Source organism: Brassica napus, chromosome A2, assembly GCF_020379485.1.
Source record: "Brassica napus cultivar Da-Ae chromosome A2, Da-Ae, whole genome shotgun sequence".
Classification (NCBI taxonomy): domain Eukaryota; kingdom Viridiplantae; phylum Streptophyta; class Magnoliopsida; order Brassicales; family Brassicaceae; genus Brassica; species Brassica napus.
In genome coordinates this window covers 19,431,281-19,457,134 of record NC_063435.1, presented here as the reverse complement: position 1 = coordinate 19,457,134, position 25,854 = coordinate 19,431,281, and the positions used below count along the sequence as shown (strand labels likewise).

At 34.2% G+C, this 25,854-nt stretch overlaps 6 protein-coding genes across 7 annotated transcripts; 2 read left to right on the top strand and 4 right to left on the bottom strand.

The window, feature by feature from the left end:
• Positions 1 to 388: 388 nt before the first annotated feature.
• Positions 389 to 751, top strand: LOC125584494. Its single transcript, XM_048753028.1, has one exon. It carries the CDS (start codon positions 389 to 391, stop codon positions 749 to 751), a length of 363 nt encoding a protein of 120 aa, XP_048608985.1.
• A 529-nt stretch (positions 752 to 1,280) lies between these two features.
• Positions 1,281 to 1,643, top strand: LOC125584493. The gene has a single exon (XM_048753026.1). The coding sequence runs from the start codon at positions 1,281 to 1,283 to the stop codon at positions 1,641 to 1,643; it is 363 nt and encodes a 120-aa protein (XP_048608983.1).
• Positions 1,644 to 6,358: 4,715 nt separating this feature from the next.
• On the bottom strand, positions 6,359 to 7,316 carry LOC106409123 (structure-specific endonuclease subunit slx1). Its single transcript, XM_013849804.3, has 3 exons — positions 6,990 to 7,316; positions 6,802 to 6,908; positions 6,359 to 6,722 (listed from the first exon to the last, which is right to left on the bottom strand). The coding sequence occupies exons 1-3, from the start codon at positions 7,211 to 7,213 to the stop codon at positions 6,544 to 6,546; spliced, it is 510 nt and encodes a 169-aa protein (XP_013705258.1). The 5' UTR covers positions 7,214 to 7,316; the 3' UTR covers positions 6,359 to 6,543.
• Positions 7,317 to 9,038: 1,722 nt separating this feature from the next.
• On the bottom strand, positions 9,039 to 9,839 carry LOC106408418. Its single transcript, XM_013849201.2, has one exon. The coding sequence runs from the start codon at positions 9,837 to 9,839 to the stop codon at positions 9,039 to 9,041; it is 801 nt and encodes a 266-aa protein (XP_013704655.2).
• Positions 9,840 to 18,962: 9,123 nt separating this feature from the next.
• On the bottom strand, positions 18,963 to 20,089 carry LOC111202292 (B3 domain-containing protein REM9-like). The gene is made up of 5 exons (XM_048753021.1): positions 20,027 to 20,089; positions 19,631 to 19,940; positions 19,463 to 19,548; positions 19,090 to 19,384; positions 18,963 to 18,994 (listed from the first exon to the last, which is right to left on the bottom strand). The coding sequence occupies exons 1-5, from the start codon at positions 20,087 to 20,089 to the stop codon at positions 18,963 to 18,965; spliced, it is 786 nt and encodes a 261-aa protein (XP_048608978.1).
• A 998-nt stretch (positions 20,090 to 21,087) lies between these two features.
• LOC106410203 (transcription initiation factor TFIID subunit 4b-like) lies at positions 21,088 to 25,270 on the bottom strand. Of its 2 annotated transcripts, XM_048759417.1 has the most exons (15): positions 25,123 to 25,270; positions 24,945 to 25,029; positions 24,236 to 24,663; positions 24,072 to 24,164; positions 23,952 to 23,997; positions 23,222 to 23,817; positions 22,857 to 22,981; positions 22,662 to 22,749; positions 22,453 to 22,588; positions 22,307 to 22,362; positions 22,168 to 22,224; positions 21,957 to 22,097; positions 21,795 to 21,863; positions 21,495 to 21,717; positions 21,088 to 21,411 (listed from the first exon to the last, which is right to left on the bottom strand). In XM_048759417.1, exons 1-15 carry the CDS (start codon positions 25,159 to 25,161, stop codon positions 21,269 to 21,271), a joined length of 2,325 nt encoding a protein of 774 aa, XP_048615374.1. In that variant the 5' UTR covers positions 25,162 to 25,270; the 3' UTR covers positions 21,088 to 21,268. The 2 variants fall into 2 exon arrangements, with proteins under 2 accessions (XP_048615374.1, XP_013706140.2); XM_013850686.3 differs by lacking the exon at positions 25,123 to 25,270 and having other exon boundaries at positions 24,236 to 24,677; positions 24,945 to 25,028.
• Between the last annotated feature and the right edge of the window lie 584 nt (positions 25,271 to 25,854).

The following is a 25,854-nucleotide window of genomic DNA, read 5'->3' as shown; positions in this document are numbered from 1 at the left end:
ACCTACAGTTGATGCGTTAAAGTCGTTTTGCTGGAAGATTCGATGCCTACCGAAGATGAAACATTTTTTATAGCAACTGGTGACCGGATGTATTGTAGTCAAGAAGAATTTGCAAGCGCGAGAGCTAAATGGTGATATATGTTGTGCACGATGTGGCGCTGATGAAGAATCAGTTAATCATGTATTTTTTGAATGTCCTCTAGCATTACAGGTTTGGGCGCTATCCAAGATATCATCAAATCCCGCTATCTTTCCAACAGGATCTCTTTTTACAAATATGGATCATCTTTTTTGGAGAATTTATCCGCAGCTAGATGATCATCAGTTTGCATGGATTCTATGGTATATCTGGAAAGGAAGGAATAATAAAGTTTTTAGTAACCTTGATATGGATCCAAGGGAGACGATTAAACTGGCAGAAACAGAGTCCACACTATGGGCTGAGGCGCAGATAGTGAAGGAACAGAGAGGGCCACATGTAGAGGGTTCGGCAGTACCGTTAATCCAAGGAAGATGGTGCTTCACTGATGGGTCCTGGAAAGAGGATAGTGGTTTCTCTGGCCAGGGGTGGTTTAGTACTTTAGAAGGCTTTGAGGGTTTGATGGGAGCAAGGAATGTTAGGGCTAGTCTATCTCCTCTACATGCAGAGATGGAAGCATTACTTTGGGCAATGGAGTGTATGAGGAACTTACGACAATTTCAGGTTATATTTGCAACGAATTGTTCTCAATTGGTGAAGATGGTTTCGTAACCAGAAGAATAGCCAGCTTTTGCAAGTTATTTAGATTATATTAAAGTCCTGAAAGAGAGTTTTTCCCGATCAGAGATTGTCCATGTGCCAAGAACGCAAAATACAAAGGTGGATAGCCTAGCACGTAGTGTCAGGAAGCAGCCGTCTATCGTCGTTCACATGGATCGCCATCTCCCAGTTTGGTTCACAGAGTTTGTATGAGTCTGTTTATGCTGATGACAAAAAAAAATAGGTTTAATGGCACAAAATTTATATTCCAAGAAAAAATAGGAGTAAAATATATCAATGATTCTGAATTAATAATATTGAAGTATAAATCTTTGGTGTATTATAGTAAGTTGAGTATTAAATAAGAGCACTGGTTATTTTATAGTTAGAGAAATATAAGGTAATTGATTAATGTATAGTTAGAGAAATATAGGGTGAGACCAAAAAAATAGTTAAGTCTAGTGAATATGGTTCTCAATTTGCATGGATTCTATGGTATATCTGGAAAGGAAGGAATAATAAAGTTTTTAGTAACCTTGATATGGATCCAAGGGAGACGATTAAACTGGCAGAAACAGAGTCCACACTATGGGCTGAGGCGCAGATAGTGAAGGAACAGAGAGGGCCACATGTAGAGGGTTCGGCAGTACCGTTAATCCAAGGAAGATGGTGCTTCACTGATGGGTCCTGGAAAGAGGATAGTGGTTTCTCTGGCCAGGGGTGGTTTAGTACTTTAGAAGGCTTTGAGGGTTTGATGGGAGCAAGGAATGTTAGGGCTAGTCTATCTCCTCTACATGCAGAGATGGAAGCATTACTTTGGGCAATGGAGTGTATGAGGAACTTACGACAATTTCAGGTTATATTTGCAACGGATTGTTCTCAATTGGTGAAGATGGTTTCGTAACCAGAAGAATAGCCAGCTTTTGCAAGTTATTTAGATTATATTAAAGTCCTGAAAGAGAGTTTTTCCCGATCAGAGATTGTCCATGTGCCAAGAATGCAAAATACAAAGGTGGATAGCCTAGCACGTAGTGTCAGGAAGCAGCCGTCTATCGTCGTTCACATGGATCGCCATCTCCCAGTTTGGTTCACAGAGTCTGTATGAGTCTGTTTATGCTGATGACAAAAAAAAATAGGTTTAATGGCACAAAATTTATATTCCAAGAAAAAATAGGAGTAAAATATATCAATGATTCTGAATTAATAATATTGAAGTATAAATCTTTGGTGTATTATAGTAAGTTGAGTATTAAATAAAAGCACTGGTTATTTTATAGTTAGAGAAATATAAGGTAATTGATTAATGTATAGTTAGAGAAATATAGGGTGAGACCAAAAAAATAGTTAAGTCTAGTGAATAAGTCCAACAACCTTTCATAAATAGATTTTTGGGACTCCTTCCCTTTTAATAGTATAGATACATATTCCATTTTTGATATCAAACGGTTGCGAAAAACCTGATACGTCGGTACGGTTGCCAAAAACCTGATACGTCGGTAGCTGAAGTAGAGCTGGGTTGCGGGTCAAACCCGCCCCGCTGACCCGCCAACCCGCGGGTAAACTGACTTTTTTTACTCAAAAAATTTGACCTGCTTGACCCGCAAGAAGAAAATATGAAATCCGCACCCGCCCCGCTTAAACCCGCGGATGATCCGCTAGACCCGCGGATAATATTAATAATATTAAAAATTATTAATTTAAATATTTTTTATTAAAAATAACAATAAAATTTAATATTTAAATATTTTATATTAAAAATAACAATAAAATTTAATATTTTAAATATTTTTTATTAAAAATAATAAATATTAATCTATTTATAATTAAAATTAAATTATTTTTTAAAAAAATTCCATTTAAAAATAATATTTAAAAAAAAATCTTTTTTTTTAGTTTTTGCGGATTGGCGGATACCCGCACTGAATTTTGGCTGATCCGCACCCGCTCCGCATAAAAATCACTCAACCCGCACCCGCGAACCAAATTTTTCAAATCACTCGACCCGCACCCGCCCCGCAGCGGATCAAATAGGGCGAGGCCCGCGGATAATGATTCATATTCCCAGCACTAAGGGTCTGACTGGTTCAACCGCAGCGGTTGCGGTTGCGGTTGCGGAAGATTGCGGATGCGGGTGGTTGCGGTTTCTAGCGGTTTTAAGAGATTTGTACGACTGGTTCTGCGGTTAGAAATTGGTGCGTTTGCGGGATACTTATGACTGGTTAACTACCAAATGCAGCAGCGGTTAAATAATAAATTAACAATATTTTCATTTTATACAATTATAAAAATATCAAAAATAATAATATTATAATAAATATAAAAGTTATATTTAGAAAGTTATACTTTAAATTTTTTAAAAATTATAAAAAATATTTTTATTTTAAAGTTTATAATATTAATTAAAATATAATAGATATATTTTAGCATTTTTATAATTCTAATTTAATTTTTTTATTGAATATTTTTATTTTTGTATTTATATTGTTTTGGAAAAAAGAAATTTTTTTTATCCTCCCGCAACCGTCCGCAACCGCAAACGCTAGCTGGAACCAGCTTTTGAATTTATGAGGTTCAGAGCGATTTGGAGCGGTTTGAAGCGGTTTGAGCGATTGTTGCAAAACGCCAATAACCGCTACCAACCGCAAAAGCTGCGTTTGCGGGTGGTAGCGGGAAAACCAGTCACACCCTAAGTATACACTCCGTTTCCCATGAGAAGTGATGCAGCGTACTCTTGCATTCATCTATGGTTCGCGCCACTACTCTTCGTACGTGGAGGGAAACATCATTATCTTTTAGTTGGGTTTTATTAGTTAGGTGGTTTTCATCATTATCTTTAGGATGTCATTAGAGCCGGGCATAAGATTCCGGAAACCTTATCCAAAATAAAAAAATATATTTAATTTTTTTAAAGATATTATTTTGATTTTTTTTTTTGAATTTTTTTTAAAGATAAAACCTCTTTTGTTTACTTAAAAATTTAAAAGAACATTTTAAGTCTATTATAAATTTTTTTATATAATTATAATTTTTAAAATCTGTTTATTTTTATCATTTTTTCTATTTTACATTAAACATTTATATATTTATTGTATATATATATATATAAATAGTATCTCCACAAAATACTATGAAATCATATTATATATACATATATTTTCGTTTTTCAATTATTTTTTTAACTTTATTATATGTGTATATTTTCAGAACTTTTTTAAAAGGAAACTAAATAAAATAATAAATAATAGTATTTTAAGTGTAAGTTAATTTATTAAGGATATCAGTGTAATCAACTATCGTGAGAATTAACGTGAAAGCGACACATAAGAAACTGATTTCTCAAATAATATTATAGAGATTATCTTATTAGGAGTTGAGATTTGGTTCTTGTATATATACAATCTTGTAACGTGAGGAAAGATCACGCTTTTAATATTAATCTGAAGAACTTTCAAGTTCATCTTTTCTCTTTGAGTTTCCGTTATTCTCTTCGAAAAAACGAAACTCAAAGCTCAGTTGACGTTCGGGTATTCCTAGTCTAAACGAACCTCTTCTTTATTCCTTGTGCTGCGCCAAGAAGGCTTCGAGTTCCGTGTGAGGGGATGAGATTTTTCGCCCCTGGTTTCGTGCTCCCAATAGCTAAGTTACTCTTGTAAAATTTATTCATGTCCATCCATAACCACTGAAGAATGCATCATGTTTCCATGATCCACATCTATCATGTATCTGTCAGAAATTGTTATTTGTTGTGAGTTTTGTGTAACTTCGGGTTCTTCATGTTTGCTGTTTACTTCTAAACCAAGCATGACAATGTGACTTAGCATATTGGACAGTTTCCAATAGGTCTCTATTTATTCTTCTGAATAATTTATTATTTTTGGTTTTCCAAACATACAATATAATCCAAAAATATGGATCTTCAGCTCAAGGTCTTCTATATCGTTTTTCCTCAAAAAAAAATAGTCTATGTTCGTGTAGTGGCTCGCGCAGGGGAATATCAATGGTGGAGTTGAGATTGCTGCATGTGCCCATGTCTGTAAAACTGGGGGACACTCAAAAATGACATGATTTATAGTTTTGTCATCTGCTTCGCATCTAGGGCAATGTTGTCGCATCGCATATGACGATGTGCTAGTTTGCTTGTTACTTAGGGCTGGATTGCGGGTCAAACCCGTCATGCTGAGCCGCTAACCCGCAGGTTTCAAATAATTTTTACTGTCAAAAAATCTGATCCGCACAACCCACGAACAAATATATTTATATCCGCACCTGCCCCGCTTAATTCTGCGGGTAACTCGCAGAACCCACGAGTTATATTTATTTTAAATAATTATTTAATTTATTTTTTTCTAAAAAATACTATAAATAATATATTTATAATTAAATTTTTCTATATTTTAAAAAATTTTAATTATTATTTTTAAAAATTCCCCTATTTTCTAAAAATATAAACTCTTTTTTTTAAAAACGCATTCAAAAAAAAAAAATTTGCGAGTTGGTGGGTACTTGCACCTGCCCCGTTTAAAATAATCACAACTGCACCCACACCTGCCTTGTGACACGGATCAAACAGAGCGGGACCCGCGGGTTAAAACTCAAATTCCAAACCTATTGTTACTGTTAATTGTCCAGAGATTGTGTGCTAGATAAAATGTTTTAGTTTCAATGGAGTTTGTCTCTTCCAAGCAAATGCTTGGAACTTTATAATACTCGATTCTACCTCGTTGTCCAATATATCCCTGTTGAGAATGTTCCTGGCTATCCAATATCCTGACTTAACTGCGTACGTCCCATCCAATAACTAAGTATATTTATAGTAACACACACAAAATATTTAATATACATATTTTATTATGTTTCATTTAATAATATAGTTTAATTTTTATTATTAATTTGTTCAAATTTGTAACTAAACATAAATATATTATAGTATTCATATTTTTAAATTAATTTTAAATAATTAAAATATTTTTCTACTATTTTCATGTAGGAAATTACTAAATGATTAATATCATTTATTTCATATTGTAAAAAATAAAAAAAAAACATAGAACTTTTATATTTTATTTTGAATGATATAAAATTTAATTATTATTTTATAAATATAGAAAATAATAATATAAGCTGGATAAGATTAAATGCATATTAAATTAAAAATAAACACTTAAAAACATAAAATAAATATATTATTTTATGTGCTTTTCATAATTAATAGGTTTAATTTTTAATATAATACTTTATATTAAATAAATACATAAAATTTATAATATTGTTAAACTGAAAAATATAAATAAAATTTATAAATATAAAATTACAAAAATTTAACAAACATAGTAGCTAAGGGTTATAAATATAATTATTTATCAATTACAAATAATAAAAATATAAAAAATTATTAAAATAAAAAACTTCAAATAATATATAATATTATTTTTGGTGTAATATTATTTGGTGTTACGGTTTGAGATAACAAAAAAAAGTATGACACCAAAACACCCAATTTAGTGTAATTTTAACATCAATCTTAGTGTCATGGTTGGAGATGTCTTTAGCATAGCCACAATATCCAAACACCAATTTAAAGTTCACAATTATTATTTTTTAACTTAAAATTTTACAATCTTAAAACTTAAAGCTGATTATTTTATTTATATACATACTGCCGACAAAAACCAAATCAAATCTTTAATACATTTGCTTTTACGTTTTGTGTACCAATACATTGGAATAGTGCGTTCCTCAAAAGCGACAAGATCTCATGGGGTTCTACTACTCTTTCTGAAGTCCCAACATAAGTTAGTTGTGTTTTACCTGGTCGCAATTTTCCAGTCAGTTTGGAGGTGACTGCATTCTAGTGAGTCGTGGACTTTATCCAATGCTCTCCTCCGGTGTTGCAACAAAGCTTCACTCTGACTCATCTCCTCGCCTTTCTTTCTCCTCGGTAACTTTCTGGTGAAGATCTTCCATTTCGATTCAAACGAGGAAGCTGGATATTTCAGACAAGAGAGGCTCATCATTCATAAGGCAATGTTTAGATTGTTATAGATGAAGAAAAGTAAGAATACCTTTGCTTAGACAAGTGAATCCAGTGATGATGCAGGCGCAGAGCCAAGGTCTTCCTGCACTTGAAGCTTTTGCACCTCCTTTGATTTCACCATTGTGCTGCTTTAATCTGCAACAAACAAGAACAAGCATTTTGCCTCTAGAAAAAAAAATTAGATTCAATTACAAAGGAGAAGAAAAGATGAGGAACCGGCGTGCGAAATCGGTGGTGATGCCGACATAGGTTTTGATGGGTTCCTTGGTCGAGAGAATGAGATAGACGGACCATGATTTGGGGTTTGAAACCTTGGAGTTTTGTTGGGAAGAAGTGGATGAAGAAATCGGGAATTGGGTTTTCAACGTTTTCGATTTAGAGATAGGGTTGTGATCGCGAGGCTTGACGGACGGGAACGTCCCCGATATCAATCTCATCATAACCTCGGTTTGAAATTATGATTGTCCATCATGATTTCGTGAATACTAAAGATTAAAAGCAAAGAAAAAGATCGGAATCTGCATATCACGTTCTGTTCCGTTGTATTTTGTTGTGGGCTCACCTTTCTCGTCAAAATGGGCCAAAAGATAAAATCAAACCCAAAGTGTCAAAAAGAAAAAGTCGCTAAAGAAGTCTCCTTATAATTTTCTTGGTCTCCAAACAGAGGTCAAAGGTTGTTTTGGTCGAATAACAGAAATGCACGAAAATGCAGAGCAACAAACGAAGTATGTATTGAAGAAAAAGATTTTCGAAAGATAAACGAGTATGTAAACCAAAATCTATACATGGCCCCTGTGCTGGAATTGCGGTAAGTCTAAATCGAGCGGCCGATCTAGATCTACTGACTTAATAACAAAACGAAAATAAAATTCGAAGTACTCAGAAACTAGTTTTATAATGATTTAATTTAGAGTTATTCTTGGGTTCTAATTATTTCATATTCGATATTTTATAGTAAAAGAAATAAAATATTGTCAAGTTATATTATGTTTTGAAAATAAAAAAAAATAAATATAAAAAATAATAGTAATTAGAAATTTTTTCTTTTTTGAAAAACTATTTTTACCCTTATCTGGAACACAATAACCCTAAACCCTTAGATAAACCCTAGACTCTAGATCGAAAACACTAAACACTAAAACACTAAACCCTAAACTCTAAATCCTAAACCTTAAACCCTTGAGTGTTTTAGTGTTTAGTGTTTTTTATTTAGATTTTATGATTTATCCAAGGGTTTATGGTTTATGATTTAGAGTTTAGTGTTCTATTGACGACGTAAAAAATATATTTAAAAAAATATATATATATTTTTTGTAACTACTACTATTTTTTCCTTTTCTTTTTCTTTTTAACTTTTTATTTAAAAAACATAATATAACTTGACAATATTTTATTTCTCTTTTAAAAAGATATTGAATATGAAATAACAAAATCATATTGGTTGGTGAACCTAGAGGTTCACTTTAGGGAGTGAACCCAAGAATAAGTCTTTAATATCTATAGAAGCCGGAAAACCGGACTGAGATAAACGATATAATGAAAGCGATGTTAAGGAAATTGATGATTCTAAAGATGAATACAAGAAACGATAAGAAACCGTATTCGCAAACGGACATGGAGTCGATATATAATTTATTTCCTAACTCTAAATATTCGCTCTGTAGTGACACAAGACTGTACGAATATCGAGTCCCATGATAGCCAATAATGCTTTCGGAAACTCTGTCATATCCGCAACATGTTGTTTCAAAGGCATGGTTGAAAATAACTCCAAGAACGTTTCGTGTCGGATACCAACTAATTGATAACATAAGCTTAGATGCAAGAAAGTGTAACGAAAACAATAGATTTTTAAGCTGTCGATACGCTCGACCGAACAAGAAGGTCCTTTGATCTTGGTGATACTCTCAAAGTCAAAATATGGTTTAGAATATTCATCTAAGTGTTATAGATCTCTTGATTGCTGTTGTAAGTTTATAAAGTATATTATAATATGAGAGTTTTTGCTCGTTCCTAAAGGCATCCACATCAGCATGTTTTTTATTTGTGGGTCCCACCTTCATTTCCGAGCTTGGTTTGGTTTTCAGATCGATATGTTTTCAATTCGGTATAAGATTTCGGTTTAATTTCCAGAAAAAAAGTCCAAGTCAGGTATAAAGCCATTCGGCCAATGTTTAGTTATATGGCCCATTTTGAAAAAAAAGTCTAATGTTTTATGTTTTATGTTTTATGTTTTAGTAGGGGAAAGTGTGCCATTTTTATTCGTCAAACAAGTTTTATGATTAGGTTTTCAAAGTTCTTATTCTTCAATATCACAATCTCAGACCAGATATTCGTATAAGAACTTCGTAGAATCCCTTTTGTAAGATGTTCCCAAACCTGACTAGCATAAGAACATTCATAGAAGAGATGATTCATTGTTTCGACAACACTCTTACAAAGCACACATGTTTCATCAACCCCCTGATTCCACCTAAGTACTCTATCCATACTAGATAGTCTGTCCACCATTGCAAGCCAGGTCACAAAAACAAATTTGGGAGTAGCTTGGGAGAACCAAATACCCTTTGCCCAATTACAAATAGGCTTAGTTTCTCGTGTAAGCATCCACGTTTCCTGCGTCGAGAATGTTGATTTAAAACCAGACTTTCTCTTCCACAAAGCTACATCCTCAACATCACTTCTCATTTTCTCCTTTATTACCAATAACTCAGCTTCTATGTTGTTAAGCTCCAGAGTGCGATGTCGTCTTCTTCGCCTTGTACTAAGCACAACTTCCTCTACAGTAGCATCTCTACTTATCCCCATATCAGTAATACCCCTCTCACCCAAATGATCAATCAACACTCCTTTGGCTGACCAGTTATCGTACCAGTAAGAGATGTGCCGACCATTCCCAACTTCCTTCTTATAGAAATTCTTTGCCACCTCTCTCAGTTTTAATATCTTTCTCCACATCCAAGATCCTGCTTGAGTTTTGACTTTCACTTGCAAAAAACTTTTTCCTTTAAGTAAATTAGCCTTTATCCATCTCCCCATAACGATTCCCCTGATACCATTCTCCATATTTACTTCAAACCATAGACCATATTAACTTCCTTTAGGTCTCTTATACCCAAACCACCTTCATTTTTTAAATTGCAGACCTCTTTCCATGCGACTTTTGGCCCTGTAGACTTAAGAGCTGGTCCTGTCCAGAGGAATGCAAAACATAGTTGCTCCACCTCCTTCAAACATTTACTGGGAATTCTGAAAACAGCGGCCCAGAAATTCTCAATACTCATCAAAACTGACTTAATCAGTTGAAGTCTTCCTGCATATGATAGGAACCTACAAGTCCAAGTGTTGATCTTGCTTCTAATCCTTTCAACCAACGGAATACATATTTTTTCATTAAAGCTATTTACAATCTAAAACAACTATCTGTTTCCCTTCGGATACAATGAAACCGAAAATTCACTTCAACCCTTATAAATTGGAGAGGCTTAATAGCAGGATTGATCTTCACATACGCTCTCAGTTTATCTTCTATCTTCAATTGGAGCTGCACATCCTCATCCTCGACGAACATGTATGATTTTTTTTTCTCTGAAATTTACTTCTTACGAAGCCCAAAGAGATCTATCGAGTTGCTGATCTGCGTGTAACATTTGTTTCTGGCACAGATCTGTCCTCTTCCATCTTCACCACATATGGATCCCTATCAATGCTGACCGGTTCAGATTCCACGTTTTAAGTCCAACTGTGGACTCAGTGGAGACCTCTATGGTAATCTCTGAAACGGTCTTCAGCTTATCTTATATGCGTTGTATTTGATGCATATTATTGAGCTTCTTTTCTAATTTCACTTTATTACCACTATTGTTGTTTACGGGTTTAAGATACTTTGGTAGCAAATCGTATAAACAACAAGAAAACGTAGAACTAGAAATTAAAACTTTTTGTTTTGTTTACGTTCTAATTCTTCTATATTCTTCTATATTTTGCCTACTGCTTTGTTACTTTTATAGATGATCTCCATTGAAAAAAGGCTTACGTTTACATGAACAAGATGAATCAGGTAAAGTATTGTTTTCCATGTTTCTAAAACGCTACGAGATGAATCAGGTAAAGGCTCCATATTCCCACAATATATGTTTAATGTCTCCAAAGCTCTGTCAAACATATATTTATGTACAATATCTTAATACAAAACTGGCTTACAAACTGATAATTGATTGTGCATAAACAAACGAACAGGTCAATGGAATATAGCAGACTTAAGGCTAGGGTTGATCTTTGGGAGAGGAACCAAAGGTACTGATACATTTTAGTAATGAAAATGTATAAATATGTTATAATTTTCTTACTTAACATTGGGGATTAACAAAAGTGAGGATGATATGGATTCATTGCCGACATTATGTGGGAAAAGATTTAGAATCAATTGCGCAAGGAAACTCCAGACTGGACATTTCTCTTGCTCCAGAAAAGCATGTATGTATATCTTCCTTATGGGCACATACACACGCACACATCTCTGTAAAATGTTTGAGTTTGTGCAGATATAAATATATGCCTAACTATTGTAAGTGATTTAAAAAGATTCTTTTTTTTTATCACTAAAACTATAGTTATAGGTCATAATATAGTGTTATAGAGATGAATGAATGAATATAATTTTGACTCATTGGTGTGTAATCAACTTATGTACGAGTCCCTCAACCACCTTCAAAAAAAGGTACGTTAACACCACTTCATCTCTGAAGTCGTGACTTATGTAAGCGGGGATGCCGGCACCAATACATCTCTTATATTGGAAGACTCATGAGGGACTTAGGCAGTACCGTGCGAAGAGTTTTAAGGACCTAAGGCAAGTTTTAAAAATAAATTTATTTACAACCGCAATGAAAACAATTTTCTAATATGATATATTATTTTCATCAAATACACAAGTTTAATACTGTAAAAGAATAAGTTTATAATGTAAATATGTTATATTATGTCATATAGAAAAAAAATACATGAATTCAGAAAGTAAGTTAATTAATTTTCGTAGAAATGTTTTTTTTCTTAAATAAGTCTAAACCACTAGACTATAAATTATTTTAAATTTTGGGACTTTAAAAAATTATGTTAATCGGAGGCCTGAAGCGAATGCCTTTTTCAATACACTGTAGGCACACCTCTAGACTTAGGTATGGAGATTTTTATTGGTGGGATTTTCAAGTTCATGTGTTCTACTCCACTTCATTCTTGAACTTGAGCTAACAACTTTATATTTCTATAAAATTATTTTACCAAAAAAAAAAAAAAAAAAAAAAAAAAAAACTTGAGCTAACATCGCTCCACTTTGGGCACCAAATGATTCTTAAAATGAAGAATTAGTTATTTCTTTTTATTTGCATAATATCATGCTGCAAGCTTCACATAAGGTGGGCTATGTCCGTTTAGTATTAAAGTGTCTCCTAGGTTTGAACTTGAACTGTCTTGTCTTCACATTATCGTGGTCTATATGAATACACTGCACAAACAATAATCATGAGCTTTATTATAGGAAAGACACGTGTGGTTTTTATTAAATATGATTGCACACACCATCTCTGCTTCTCTTCTCTCTCGACGAAATTGAAACTAAAAGCTCGAAAAAGGGAAACATCTATTTTTTTTTTTTTTTGGGCTTTTTGCAGAATTGACCTACAACTTAAAGTCAAACACAAAACTAACCTCTTTTTTTTTTTTTGAAAATTGGTTTTGCCCTATTCACCCCACAAGTTCATATAATTTACGAAAATGCCATCAATTTTTTTTTTCTTTTCGAAAATGACATTTTTACTCTCTCACCCTCATCATCTTCAAGTAATTACAAGATTGTCATTGTCATTAATACCACAACCACCATGAACAACCAATTTGAAGCTCTTAATGCTCCCAAAATCGATTTACCCTTCTTCTTTTTCCATTCTTGTGAACTAAATATACAACATATCTCTCACTTTCTCTCCACAATGAGCTAAAAAAACCCAAGATTTTGATTCTAAATTTTTTATGGTTCATAGAGTCATAGAAGCTAATGATTCTGGGTGGGTTACTTTCGTTTGTGATTATGTGTGCTTGGAGAAGCCTTATGTATGCTAAGGAACTTATCTCACCAATTTAAGGTATGACATCGAGTTTTTTTCCAGATCTGTTCGTCAGACGACTTACTTGGGAAGTCGTCTGGCTGTAGACGACTTACCTGGAAGTCGTCTGGTCAACACAGAGGTTATTTTTGCAATTGACTTTGAAATCTGTAACCTAAGACGACTGAAAGTTAAGTCGTCTGTTTTTGTTTGGTTTCAAAAAAATTTCCAAAGAACCTAGACGACTTACATTTCAGTCGTCATAGGTTAGTTTTGCATTTGACTGGATAATTTCAGAAGTTTGACTTCCCCAGACGACTTACATTTCAGTCGTCTGGCAAAAATTAAAATAATAATATTTTTTTAAAAGTAAACGACTTACAATTAAGTAGTCATAGGTTAGTTTTGCAATTGAAAAAAAAAACTTCAAGATTTAATTATACAGAGACGACTTATAATTCAGTCGTCCACGAGACGACTTACTTGTAAGTCGTCCAAGATTTTTTTCCGAGATTCTGGTCAAACCTCGTAAATCCTGGACGACTTACATTTCAGTCGTCTCGTGGACGACTGAATTATAAGTCGTCTGTATATAATTAAATCTTGAAATTTTTTTTTTCAATTGCAAAACTAACCTATGACGACTTAACTGTAAGTCGTCTACTTTAAAAAAATATTATTATTTTAATTTTCACTAGACGACTGAAATGTAAGTAGTCCAGAAAAGTCGAATTTCTGAAATAATCCAGTCAAATGCAAAACTAACCTATGACGACTGAAACGTAAGTCGTCTAGCTTTTTTGGAGTTTTTTTTTAACCAAACAATAGTAGACGACTTATTTTTCAGTCGTCCGAAATAACAGATTTCAAAGTCAATTGCAAAAATAACCTCTGCGTTGACCAGATGACGTATAGTTTAGTCGTCTGAACAACTTAGATTGAAGTCGTCCGCGTCTTCTCTGCTAGTTTTTAAGTGTTCTACGTTAGTTTTTGAATAACTTGTATTTTTAAGAGTGATAAGTAACTTCAAGATATGTAAAACTCATATTTACAAAATATGTTCTGTCCCTTAGTTTTACTAAATTTGACTAAGTTTTTCAACGTAAACTTATAAAAAATATGATATGCTTTGACTAGTTACTATTGTTTGTTTCCATCTCTTAAATATTATTGTTATAAGCAATAATGATGACTATTGTTATGAGTTGGAAGAAGGATTAAAATGTTTCTTAAAATGTTGTATCAATATAAAGCTACCAACATTCTTGTTTATTAAGATGAGAAAAATGCCATTGGAGTTTATTATTGCATATGAGAGATCCAAAGATAAGAAAAAGGCTACTGAAGTCTATTATTTCATTGATTTGTAAATGTGTAAACACATTGTTAGCACATTTAATACATCTTGGAAAACATTATTACTGATTTTACAAAAAAGTCACAACTAAAAGAGTAGACATGCAATTCACAAAACAGACCACAAACAAAACTATTATAGATCATTCCTATATAAAGACAAGCTTGGATTCCATTTGAGTAGACAAGACCAGACGACTTTTAAGAAGTCCAGACGACTTCTAAGAAGTCCAGACGACTTCCAGGAAGTTCAGACGACTTTGTCAGAAGACTTTTAGCAAGTTTAGACGACTTCCAGACGACTTTACAGGAAGTCCAGACGACTTTACAGGAAGTCCATACGACTTTACAGGAAGTCCAGACGACTTTACAGGAAGTCCAGACGACTTCCAGGAAGTCCAGACAACTTTGTCAGAAGACTTCCAAGAAGTCCAGACGACTTCCAGACGACTAACAGGTAAGTCGTCCCAGAAGTCTTCCAGATCTGAAAAACCTGCATATTAAATCCAGATCTGAAAAACCTGCATATCCAAAAACGTTTAAATGGCTTAAAAACAGAAAAAAATGTGTGGAAGATTAGATAAATCTACCTTTACAGAACACACAAAAATACATATCTAAAAATAATAGATCTACCTTTAAATTAGTGGAAGATGAGTACCATTTAATTAAAAACCTGCAAAAAAGATAGATTAATAAGAAAGACATGAGACAAAACTGAAAAATTCATATAAAGTTTGGTGTTTTCAAGTCAAAGAGATTAGAGTGGGTTTGGAGAGTTTTAGTTTGGGAAAAAAGTAAGAACTTTATACAACAAGAAGTTACCAAATGAAGAAAAATCAGACATAAGAACTTACCAAAACGCTCAGATCTATTATGAAAGGGAGACTTCGTCAGAAGACTTCCATGATGTCTAGACGACTTCCTGGAAGTCCAGACGACTTCCTGGAAGTCCAGACGACTTCCTGGAAGTCCAGACGACTTCCTGGAAGTCCAGACGACTTCCTGGAAGTCCAGACGACTTCCTGGAAGTCCAGACGACTTTGTCAGAAGACTTCCAAGAAGTCCAGACGACTTCCAAGAAGTCCAGACGACTTCCAGACGACTTCCAGACGACTAACAGGTAAGTTGTCCAAGAAGTCTTCCAGATCTGAAAAACCTGCATATCAAATCCAGATCTGAAAAACCTGCATATCCAAAAACGTTCAAATGACTTAAAAATAGAGAAAATGAGTGGAAGATTAGATAAATCTACATTTATAGAACACACAAAAATACATATCTAAAATTAATAGATCTACCTTTAAATTAGTGGAAGATGAGTACCATTTGATTAAAAACCTGCAAAAGAGATAGATTAGTAAGAAATACATGAGACAAAACTGAAAAATTCATATAAAGTTTGGTGTTTTCAAGTCAAAGAGATTAGAGGGAGGTTGGAGAGTTTTAGAATGATGAACATTACATTTTTGTTGCAGCCATTTGAGAGGAGGAGAGAGAATGTGTAAATTTTTCTTTATATAGGGAGACAAAAAATCCAATTAGGTTAAATATTTTTGACTCAGACGACTTCCTGGACGACTTACATTTCAGTCGTCTGGTGAAGAAATTAAAACAGACGACTTACATGTAAGTCGTCCAGAAGAGTTTAATATTTTTAGCGGGAAATTAAATATTTTTAGCGGGAAACTAAAATAGAAGACTTTCCAGACGACTTACAAGTAAGTCGTCTGGTTTAAATTATTTAAGCGGGAAAATAATTTTTTTAAAAAATTTTAGGCGGGAATATTTGGACGACTTACATGTAAGTCGTCTGTTTTAATTTCTTCACCAGACGACTGAAATGTAAGTCGTCCGAGTAAAATGATCCGGTTAGGTTAAAACGTACATTGGTAAAATTAAAGGTTCGGTACGATGTGGACGACTGAAATATACGTCGTCCGAGTAAATTATTCAACAGACGACTGAAATATAAGTCGTCCACACCCTAAACATAACCCCTAAACTTAATTATCTAATTAAACACTTCATAAAATCAAATCAAACTTGAAAAGTGTTTACTATACACAGAAATAAACACATATAGGTGAAAACTAATTTTTGAAAAAAATATTTTAGTTTTCCAAAATCTAACCCTAACAATACATACAATACTACAACATATTTTTGCCAAACTCCTAAACCAAAGCATTTCATGATTCACTACTTCCACTCATCTATCTTCAAAACAAATCAATTTTATCATATCTTAATTTATATCACTTAAAACTGTTTATAATTACTTGATATTTATTTTTCACGCATCAAAATATTTTTTTACAAGATTTATAAATTATTTTTAAATTAAATTGGTACCAGACGACTTACACTTCAGTCGTCCAGACGACTTCCAACATCTCAGACGACTCAGACGATTTATTGGGGCTATATTCGTAAAAATGGCTTCTGTTTTTTTGTTTGGTCACAATGGGCTGAGCTGTAATTTCACTAGGCTTTTAGGTTAGTTTTGCATTTGATTCAAGTTTGGATATAAGTTGGGGTTAAAATCAAGTTGTAGGTTAGTTTTGGCAAAAGCCTCTTTTTTCTTTTGGTCAAAGACAAACAGCTATTCAATTTTTTCCACCGCCAATAAAAGGAACATGGCTCGATTTCATAACCCCAAGCCCATTTAAAATATGCATTTATTTTAAACTTAAAATTCATTATTATATCTTAGTTTAAAAAGATATGATTCATAGTATGGAATTATGAGTAAAGTTAGTAAAATAGTTGGCATCCGATCTAATTGTCGCAATAACGGTAAAGAGAAATATCAAACTCAACAACTCCGCGTGTGCGCGGGGCTCTGTGTATGAATAAGGTGAAGCTTACCTTGTATAAAGCTTGCTTTTTAAACTACTCTAAAAAGCATTCGTCTAATCCCCTATATATTAAAAGAAAAGTATTACAACATATTTTTGTAGACACATGTCATCACCACAATCATTCCTAGAATCTTTAGAAAAATATGTTGGTCCATATAAATATATAATAAGGTTTTTATGAAACTAATCATAAATTAATCATAAATGATTTTCATTGTTTCCTTAAATAAAAACCACGGAATTACTTAATGTGGCTAAAGTATATATGACAATTAATGATTTTGAATAACAATGATTTGATAAAAATAAGTCTATTTTTTATCATTATTAATTCATTTTAAAATAAATTAAACAACCACATTAACTATATAATAAAAATTTAGATTTTTTTCGTATATGTTATATTTTGAATTTTAAAAAACAAATATAAATGACTAAAGTTGTTAAAAAATTTCACACTAAAATTTTTGTGATCCATGGTTTAAAATTTATGTTATAACAAGATACAAATGATTACGAAATTATATAAGTAGGAAGTCTCATTTAATAAATATTATATATATGCATATAAATATTTTTTTAAAAATAAATTATATACCATATAAAATACATAAGTATTTTAATTTCGAATTTGATTTGAAATTTTTTGATAAATATTTTGAACAATTATTGACAACTTAATATTTAGATTTTAAACTTTGCATTGAATGTTTTTAAAATTATAAATTATTAAAACTATTAAACATCCAATAAATGTTTTATTGTTATCATTGATTTAAAGTTTTTGTTATAAAGAAATACAAACGATCAAAAATAATATGAGTATAAAATATTTTTTAAGAGATGTCAATATTAAAAATGTACTATATATCTATGTTAATATCATTTAAACTTAATTTTATAACATATAAAATAGAAAAAAGTGTTTGTCTGGATAAATTTAATTTATTTAAGTATTTGTACCAATTTAATTATATACGTAATAGTTACTAAATTTTTAATTATTCAATATATATTTATTATTTTATAATATGTAAAAAAATATATAATACTTAAAAATAATTTATATACTCCGCGTAAGGCGCGGATCTTAGCCTAGTCCTATTAATAAAAGGAAAACAAAACTTAAAGCACATGTAAAAGCCTAATGACACTTAAGCCCGCAAGAATGACGGTGTCGATTATGAAGATAGGCATCACATGTTCATCACATTACAATCATATTATACTACTAGATTACTTGCAAAAGAACCCTTAGAGCATATGCAATGGTGAACCTCACCAATGAATCCTTAGGAATATTTTAGTAATTTTTTTTTTGGTTTTTGTTTGAATAGTTAAGGATTCGAATCAAAACTGGTCGTACAATGGTGTTCCCGAAGATGGGTCCTTAGAAAAAAAAATATTATTAATTTTTTTTTTAAAACTGAAATTGAAATTTTATTATTTGCATGATTAAAAATAAAGATACAATGATTAAAAATAAAGATATAAAGATAAAGTAATTATTAATCTTCATCACCAAATTTGTTCCAAATATTTTCGATTAAATCATTCTTCAATCGTTCCGATTGGGAAACATATTATTCAGATTGAGATTGACTAAACAGAAGGTAAAAGAGAAGAGAATAAAGAGAAGCAAGATTGTAGTTAGCTAAACAAATTTAAACTTACAAGAGTAGAGGAAAAAGATTTAAACTTATAAGTAAGTTGATATTCGAGAAACACAAGAACTTGAGTCTAAACTGAACTGATCATACAAGTACATTGTAGCAAGGAAAACAAGAGGATAGAAGCTCTAAACAAGTCCGAGATACATAGCAAAAGAGACGCAAGCTAAAGAGATGGAAGACTACTTGACCATTCTCCTAATTCACCCGTGAGCCAGAAGCAATGTCACCTGCAGAACAAAACCAAACAAGCAAGTTAAACCAGAAGCAAAGAAAGAACAAGCATCTTAAAGACGTCTCAAGCAAGGCAATGGAGAAGACTCACCATGCTTTCTGCTCAAGTGTTTGCTCAGTAGTTCATAAAACTCTTTACTTTCCGGACATACACACAACAATGGAGTAGATTTCCCATCTCCAACCAGATTGAACACAAATAAGTCTCCTATGTCGCATTTGTTATCACGACAGAACTTTCTCCAGCCTCTTGTGATGTAATACATGCCGCCTGATTCGCTAAATCGCAAACTCGCAGTCCATGAATTCCCTTCTTTGTTCACTAGTATCATCTCTTGGCATTGTTTGTTCAAAGCAGTAGAACTCGTAGCTCGCTTAGGAAGATACTGCAAACACAGAATATGGTTTATACATATGAAAATTGACTAACTAAATATGGTTTATACGTATGAAAATTGACTCACAAGTTTGTCTGCTTTTAGATTTGAAGCAGTGACCTCAGCCAAAAAACAGTAGTCGAATGAGAAAGAAGACATTGCCCCTGTTCCTCCTGAAATAAAAGAAACAAGTTTCCACGTCAAAACATCTCACAACAGGTAGGACCAAAACGATGAACTTTGATTGAGACTTACTAATCTCAATGTCATCAGCATCACCCGCGTCGGCTTCTTCCTTGATGATGTGAGGATGTGTATACTGAATCTCACAACAGCTAGGACCAAAAGGAATGACATGAAACACCATGTCTCTTTTGTGTTTGAAGATGACAAGGTCACCGATTTGAAGGTCATGTGCTGTGGTGAAATATTTCCAACCTCCGGTGCGTGTCCTGCCTTCTTGTATCACTTCCCAAGTTTGATCTGAAGCGTCCGATCTTAGTTTCCATGTTTTCTGGTTCGTCTTCCCTTCTATGTGCTTTGAGAAGAAGGCAAGTGGTATTGTCTGCAAGAAAAGACAAAGTTAATCAAACAAGGAATACATCTAATCAAGAAACGCATGTAAACAAATAGAGAGTGTGAGGTTCTTACGATGCCACTGTGGAAACCAGGAAGCAGAGGCTTAAAGAAATGAGGTTCATGTGGATTCGCCATCTGCAAACAATAAATGAATGTAAACAATATCAACAATGAGTTTCCAAGCAGACGAAAACCCCACAATCGAATCCATAAACACTGATGAAAGTGACATACATCAACTCCAAATGCAAAAATAAAGAACTAAATAGTCCGGGAGAACCCGAAATCAATGAAGCAAATGATCTTTTTCGAACCAATTATTAATACAAACTCAAAAAGCCCCAACTCCTTTTGAAATCCTAATTTCAAACCAAAAGAACCCAAAATCGATGCTAGCAGTATCGTTTTCAAACCGATTATTACAAACACAAAAAGCCCCAAATTCGAATTGAAACCCTAATTACAAACGTAACAAACCCCCAAATTGTGTTCAAACCCTAATTTGAAACGAGATCGATTCAACATGTAAACTAATATATATCGATGAATCTACATCAGAAGGGTGCGATTTACCTTGTTCAGTCGACGGAGACAAATCACCGTCGTTCGCCGTGGGAATAGCCGTCTGTCGTCGCGGGATTCGCCTTCGCTTCGTCGAGAGAGCAATCGCCTCTCTTCATCGGGACTTTTTTTTTTCTGCTTCGGTCGAGAATGACCAGTGTTTTACGCGTAACCAAACCGAAAACCCTTCCATTCATTCAAAACACGCCACATACCCTAAGGATCAAGTCCTAAAAATCCTTAATAATGTATCAATCCTTACTCCTATTAACCAAACAACTATTATTATAATCCTCCTAACCTATGATTAAACGCTAAGGACCCTGCATGTACCTCGGTTGCGGACGCTCTTATATCACCATATTGAGCTTGTTGGTATTGTGGCTTAGCTTGTATGTTGGGCTAATACTTTATTTTCACTACCTTGGAATTTAAGTTTATCAAACTCTATAGTTTTTTTCTGGATACATGCACCTACTAAGGGTTATTATGTGGCTAGTCTTTAGGGTCTTGTCACTCTATGTTTGCGTTTAATATGTTTGGTCATGTCATATATTCCATGAAAAACAATGAATCCATCCAACACATTTTTATGCAAATAACTAACTTTGGCGTCTTGTTTCAAAAAAAAAGAAAAAAAAAGTAACTTTGGTGTCTTGACGATTAAATTATCATCAGAAGCTTATAAATATAACGATTCTGTGATAATGAAGCTTTCCTATTGAAGTAACGATTCTGTGATAATGAAGCTTCCTATTGAAGTAATCGATACATTAGAATAGATTTAGACATCTGAGGCTCTCTTTCCAGGACAGCAACCACATCCTTCGCCGAGATTGTCCTCACCACTTTTGGTTGAAGCGACGAACCTTGGTTCTTCCCTAATCTTCGACCACCTGAAAACAAGAATCCAGAGCTTGTTATATGGAACAAAACCGTGAAGTAAATATAAAAGCTATTAAAAGGGAAAAAAGCTCACCAACTCCAGTAAACCGTCGCCCACTGTCTTGCTTGTCCTTGGAGTTTCTTCCTCCACTTGAAGTAGCTTTCTGAGTCCCATCTTTACCAGATTCAGATACAGATTTCTGACGTGCTTCCGCCATTAATTGCCATTTTAAAAACGTATCATCTCCTCCCACAGCAGCACGAGCAGCAACGTTTGCAGCTGTCGTTCTCATTTTGTCGTCGTCCTCTTTATTGCCCTTCACAAATTAAAACCAGACTTTGCAAAGTTACAGTCAAACTGCCTCCAAAAATGTGTTTTTAATTTCTCCCTTACCTTCAAACCCTTTGAACGGTTATCTTCTTTCTCCTTCTCACTATCAACTCCACCATCACCTTCTTCACTCTGCATCATTGAGAAAATGATACAAACAAACTTTGCAATGTCTGTATGCTTTAGTAAAAAATTAAGAAGATAGATAATGAGCACAGAATATACCTCACTCGGTTTCTTAAGCTTTTCTGCTTCAGCCTGTTTCTTCTCCCATTCCTCTTTCACCTTCTGATTCATTTCGTTGATTTGCTGCCGAACATCTGACGTGATAACAGTCCGGTGTCTGGATTTCTCAGTATCAACTCGCTGCAGAAACACTTGTAAAACGTCAGATACAAAAATGTTGAGGCAGCAAGAAAGAGACAGTTAGACTAACCTGCTTGGACAACCGAATTATATGAGATAATAGTCCTCGCATCCTTTCTTCCACACACTGAGAGCGCAAATGCATGAGAAAAGAAAAAGAAAATAGGCATTATGTGCAAAAAACAATGCACAAAAAGTTGACATCTCACCAAAGACAAGCACCGTTCAACATCATTGCTTATCTGCTTTAAGCCGACTTTTGCCACTGCCACAGAAGAAAAACACATATATGTAAAGTTTCTCCAAGTGATTCATAAAGCGAAAGCAGATAAAAAGATACGGAAAGTATCGCAACTAATTTCAGCCAGCTTTTTCTGCAGAGGAATTTTCTGCAAAATTAGTCTTTCTTCCTCTTCGTGCACAACTCTCCGAGATGCTTCAGAAACACGACCATCCTCCTTTCCCCCAGAGAACAATTGTTCTTCCTCTTCCTAAACCAGAAATATTATTCAGTACTCCATAAACAGAGATTTTTATTCTAAACCGAAGCTAAAGCAAACGCACCCTGAGATTAACACCACTGACTGCAGTGACATCATTGAGCTGTTCAATACTTTGATCCATAGAATTCGGGACCAGTTTTTGCTTCTTGCTGCAAGTTGAACCATTCAAAATCAAAATAACCATGATTATAGTTTTACGTTAGGAAACCAAGTGTAAATAATTTCACTTTTTTTTAAACAAGAGGAGCTCAATTACCTTGGTGGTGACGATGAAGAACCTAACGTCTCAAGAGGTTTCTTCTGACCAACAAAAGGCTTTTTGGGTGGCATCCTAGCATTAACTCCTGCTTGAGACGTACCCAATGGACCACGAGAATTCATCTGGTGGACATAAAAAATTTGGTCAATGATAAATATTTTCCAAAACTGAAACTTTTTCCTCAATATTACCAAAAAAAAAAAGGAAAACGAGGAATAAAATCGATGCCAAGGTTTTCGAAAATAAAAAGCCAACAGAAGCACCATGGTTGCCCCAAATGCTCAAAGAGAAGAAGAGGCAAACAAAGATCAACTGAAACTGACTTTTTAATGAGAAGTTTATATATCAAAAATAGCTCTTACTGCTGTGCTAGCGTCCAGTTGAGTTGTGATGGAAGAAGGAGAAACAGAGCTTGCATGCGACATGTTTCTAGAGGAGTCCTTCTCTAAATCCTCCTTCGAAGCCCCTGAGGCTGCATTCTTCTGTTCAAAACTTTGATCAACTGATTCCTGCTTCACATTGGACATTGATGATCCTTGACCAGGTGGCAATGATGAGCTGTTTTGGAAGTGCGATGTAGCGCCACCTTGAACCCTACTAGGATCATTGACAGAAGTTTGCCTCTCAAACTTGGGCATAGTCATCATGTTCGTCGTAGACTGTGGCGGTCCTCCAAGACCAGATGATCCCATGGTCTGGTTATGCGCCACATGTCTCATATGGGGATCATGAAGGTGTGGTCTCAATGGGGAACCAGAAACATTGGTGTTTGAACCCGGGAATGAGTGAAAATTACCGGAGCTGGTATACATGGGAAAAGAGCTTGGTGGAAGCTGCATCTGGTGCGGCGGATGTTTGGTAAGCCCCTGCACAGGAACTGAACTGCCTGTTGACGAAGATAGTTGGTTAAGGTGGACGACTCCACGAGGGTCAGACTGAGACTTTTGATTATTAATTTCTGCGATTGAACAGATTGAATCAGTAAGGGTTTTGGATTTTGCACGGAACTAATAAGACACATCTACGGAAAGCATAAAGCTTTATGATGATCGTGAAAAGAAAAGCAAGAATGCATCAGTGAATAATCAATACCAGTAGAAGGAGCTTGAATTCCCATTTTTCCCTGGTTATAACCCACCTGAAAACGACCACAAGTTACCAATAAAAAAAAAGTATTTAAGAGAGACCCTTATACATTACAAATGGTAATACCTGCTGTAGTTTACTAACTGCTAGCCTAAGCATCTGATCGCCTACAATATCCTTCATATGTCGGGTGAACCCTTCTTTGGGGATTTCATTTTTCTGCAATCAAGTAACAGAAGGAAATCAATAAAAAAGCAATATCTGAGGGAGCAGAATGTCAGGTGAGTAACCTTAAGTCTGGAATAAAGGGTACGGAGCTGCAGCGCTCTGTCTTTGTCGAGTTGGGCCATTAAGGTAGGAAGCAAAGCAGCAAAAGGAACTTGCTTAGGGTTGCGGTTCAGAGGATTAACAGGAGGCTGTTCCACTCCACGAGCCTGTTGACTAGTCATCTTTTGCAGTTTAAGAAACTGAGATTCACTCTCAGGTTCATTACCAGTAGGGTTCTTTTCAGAGATCTGCAACCCAGATGTTTGGGGCACCTGCGGAGGATTGTCCCAATGCTGACCTGGTCGATGAAGGTCTTGAGGTTCATTTGCACGTTTTAAATCATGCTGGTGTTGACCGTCTAAAGCCGATCCATGTTGATCCTTCATACTGGCATCTCCTATACCATTCTTCCATGTAGCTGTGAACTGTTGGTTGGGAGAATGGGTGTTTCCTACAGAAAAGGGACTGAGATACCTCAAATCCTAATTATATCTAATGCAGAGAAAGGAAAAAAAAAACGAGCTGTCGTCTAGTGGTAAACAAGAACTCGGCCACTCAGGTTCAATTCTCGTTGAGAAGAACTATTTATACTGTTTGGGTTCCCGGCAGAGAGGCAAAGTAGATAGAGAGGCCACTGAACCCTTAAAAAACGGGTCTTTCATGAAACATATACCTATCTGTAATAATATAAACAAGGATTCACAAGGTCAATATTGAAATCGATGGCCATACCAGGAGGGTTCGTAGAGCCTTCAATATCTCGATTCAGAGCGGCCTGGAACGCGTCCACATCAGCTCCCGAGTGCATCGATTCATCCTAATCACATACAAATTCGCCCCAAATTTTAAAAGGACTCACGACGAGACTCCTCCATACAAACAAATCTGGAAGAGTATGTAGAAACCTAACCTCGTCTTCTTCGAGGAGTTTGAAAATTGAAGGATCCATTGATTTGGAAAGAGAAAGCGAGAGCTCGGCCAAGAGAGGAATTTAAAGGAAAGTATTCTCGTCTCGTGAGAAAATTACACATGCGTCCTTCCTTTAGCTGAAATTTGTGGATCAGTCCTTCTGTATATGAGTAAAATAGGTTATTTTCGGTTTCGCAATCACCATTCGCAATCACGGTATTGCGAATCACTTCCCGATAATAGGTCACTCATCATTTCACTACTTCAGCCTAAGCACGTTTAGGGCCTGACTGGATGGTTGCTGTTTTAAGATATTTGTATGATTAGTACTGCGGTTAAAAACTAGTATGTTTATGGAATATTTATGATTGTTAACCACTAAATACAACATCGGTTAAATAATAAATTAACTATATTTACATTTTATATGACTATAAAAATATTAAAATATTTTTAAAATTATATTTTTATTTTTTAAAATTTATAGAAAATATATTTATTTTTAAAATTTATAATATCAATTAAAATATAATAGATATATTTTCGTATTTGTATTATTTCAATTTAAAATTCTTAGTTTTATTTTTATATTTGCATTTATATTGTTTTTAAAAAAAAATTTTACCCACGCACAACCGTTCGCAACCGGAAACGCTAGTTGGAACCAACTTTCGAATTTAAGTGGTTTAGAGCGATTTAAAACAGTTTAGAGCGGTTTGAGTGATTGTTGTAA